Raw genomic sequence first — 2527 nt, 5'->3', positions numbered from 1 at the left:
TCCACAGGGGCCTCTGACCTGCATGGGGTCAAAGCAAGCCCCAAAAGGAGAACCCAGTGACATCCCAATCTCTGTAACTCCCAGTGCAGCAGGGAAAGGCTATGCTGAGGGAAGACCTGTGTCCCAAGACACTGCAAAGTAAGGATTTCTTCTGGCATCAGGAGAAGACCTTGGAACCAGCCAAGGTCAGCCCAGTGCAAGCCCCAAAGAGAACAGGGCTAGCCGAAGGGAGCACTGAGAGGTGCTCATACTGTGACAGCAGAGATGTTCCCCCTGTTCCCAGTGTCCCCAGCCCCAGGGAGGGGGAGATGCTACCCAAAGACCCTTCCCTGTGTAGGCAGCACCTTGGGAAGGCTGTGCTGTACCATCTCTGCCCGAGCTCTGCTGGCTCTCATCACCAACAAGGGTTTGGAAAAAAACTGTGCAGGATTTAGTTCATGATCAGCTGAGATTGATGCTGCTCCTAAAGGAAACTGGGCAAGCACCTTGTGCCTATTTTCACCCACGGTGGAGAGCATCTCCCAGGGTTTTCCATGCTGGAACCTACCATGGCATGTTGGTCCAACATCTGCATAGAGCAGTTTGCTTTCAATAACAGGCTACAGCATCAGCTTAACCCTCCAAATATCACTCCAGGACCCCAGAATTTGATCTGCAAGGCACTGGAGGCCCCAGAACGCCTCCTAAAAGATGTGTGACAGGCACCCAGAGATGCAATCATCGAAAGATTTCCTTCCTCTCTAATGGAACCAACAGAAGCTCAGTTAGCAGCTCTGGCTCCTGTCACCAAGGTGGGATGTCATTGCTGACCAGTGGAAAAAATTACCAGCACCAGGTGAAGTGCATCTTCTCGAGCAGGAGGCCCCCACGCATCTTTGGGGTCGGAGGTTTGGCAGCATCCCAGGCCTCGTTAGCAGGGCTGGAAGCACACCACGGAGAACACAAACCAGACACATTCCTCCAGTGGAGGCTCTGCCACATGATTTAGGAGGCTGCAAGCACTGTGATGCTGAGCAGCAAACCGACAGCTTGTGCTGCTCCTGATGGATGCCGGAGTCTATTTTTTCTTCAATAACAACTTTCACTAATGGTGCTGGCACGGAGGCTCAGCAAGGAGGAGGGAAGTGGCAAGTGGCCAGGGTGAAAAAGAGTTCACAATTACAGTAGGCAAGGCCACTGCGTCCCTTGGGCTGGCCATGGAAATGCTGAGGGCAGTGATGGAAGGGGCTCTAGGAGAGCATTGAGTCATCTTCTCCTTCAGCAGAGCACCCACTGTACCCAGAGCATTTTCAGCAGACACCCAGACATCTGCTTATCTTATTTTTAAACTCTTCAAGTGATGGGGTGCCACAATCTCCCCCAGAAGTCTGTTCCAGTGTTTCACTATCTTCATGGGTCAAAAGTTTTTCTTATGTCCAGTTCAAACCTTCATTGCTGCAATTAAATCTCAAGGCATCTTGTCCTCTCCAGAGAGAGAAGCAAGATGGATGAAGAGGGATGTTGTTTTTTTCACTTCTGTGTTTTATTCTCAGCCAAAAGAAGAAGAGTTTATTTTCCTGAAAGAGATACTATCTCCTGCAACACACAACTCAGAAGTATCTTTCTATTTTTAAAAGTGAAGTATAGGCGTTATGTAAAAGCTATGGAAACCAGCAAAGAGAAACAGGGTCTTCAGTTTGTGGGCTCTGCCTCCTACCACAGCTAATTTCCCTGCTTCTTGGGGCTGACCTGGGCTGTCCACAGCACATCAGTGCAGAGAGGCTGAGCTCACTGCCCCCCACACCAGCACAGGGTGGACAGGCCCCACATCCCCTGTGCCTGCAGTCTCTCACCAATGTGCCAAAGAAGGCGGCAGAAACACTGAATCTGTTTTTTTTCCTTTCTGCCTTCTTAAAACAGCACTGGACACGACAGGCCAGACTCTCTGCTCTGGTAACCAGCTGGGAAACGGATGACACAGATAACGCAGACAGATAACACAGCTAACACAGACAAATAACACAGTTAACACGGATAGATAACACAGATAACACAGATAGATAACACTGGTGACACAGCACAGATAGATAACACAGACAACACAGATAACACAGTTAACACAGATAGATAACACAGGTAACACAGATAGATTACACAGGTAACACAAATATATTACACAGGTAACACCGGTAACAGTGTTCCTCAGTGCCATGGGCGTGAAGCGGCCCAGAACTGTGCAGAGCAGCAGGAGCGAGGGCTGCCCGCGCAGGGATGGTACCACAGGGTACTTTGGGACAGCCACACAGCCTCAAAGGCCCCTGCTTTTGGGAGGGCAGGCCAAGAGAGTGTAGGCATGGGAAACTCCTCCGGCCTGGGAGCATCCAGGGGCAGCTTCGAGAAAGGGGGCTGTTACTGCTGTCACTGTCACGAGGATGAACCGTGGCCTCGCTAGGGCTCACCTGCAGCCGGGCACTGCCAGCGCTGCCCGGGGCTGCCAGGCAGGGAGGGCTCGGAGCACACCGGAGCCCGCCTAGGTGTGAACGCGAGC

At 51.6% G+C, this 2527-nt stretch overlaps 1 protein-coding gene across 1 annotated transcript in view; it reads left to right on the top strand.

Moving 5' to 3' along the window:
* The first annotated feature begins 2411 nt into the window (after window positions 1-2411).
* The window catches only part of KCNK15 (potassium two pore domain channel subfamily K member 15), a 5111-nt gene continuing 4995 nt past the window's right edge, over window positions 2412-2527 (top strand). Inside the window, exon 1 of the mRNA XM_017735466.1 lies at window positions 2412-2477. Within this exon, the coding sequence (XP_017590955.1) occupies window positions 2412-2477 (66 nt within the window). The remainder of the gene's footprint in view (window positions 2478-2527) is intronic.

This window comes from Corvus brachyrhynchos, unplaced genomic scaffold (genome assembly GCF_000691975.1).
Source record: "Corvus brachyrhynchos isolate BGI_N302 unplaced genomic scaffold, ASM69197v1 scaffold10, whole genome shotgun sequence".
NCBI lineage: Eukaryota > Metazoa > Chordata > Aves > Passeriformes > Corvidae > Corvus > Corvus brachyrhynchos.
The sequence above is the reverse complement of the archived record's forward strand: the minus strand, read 5'-3'. Positions and strand labels throughout refer to the sequence as shown.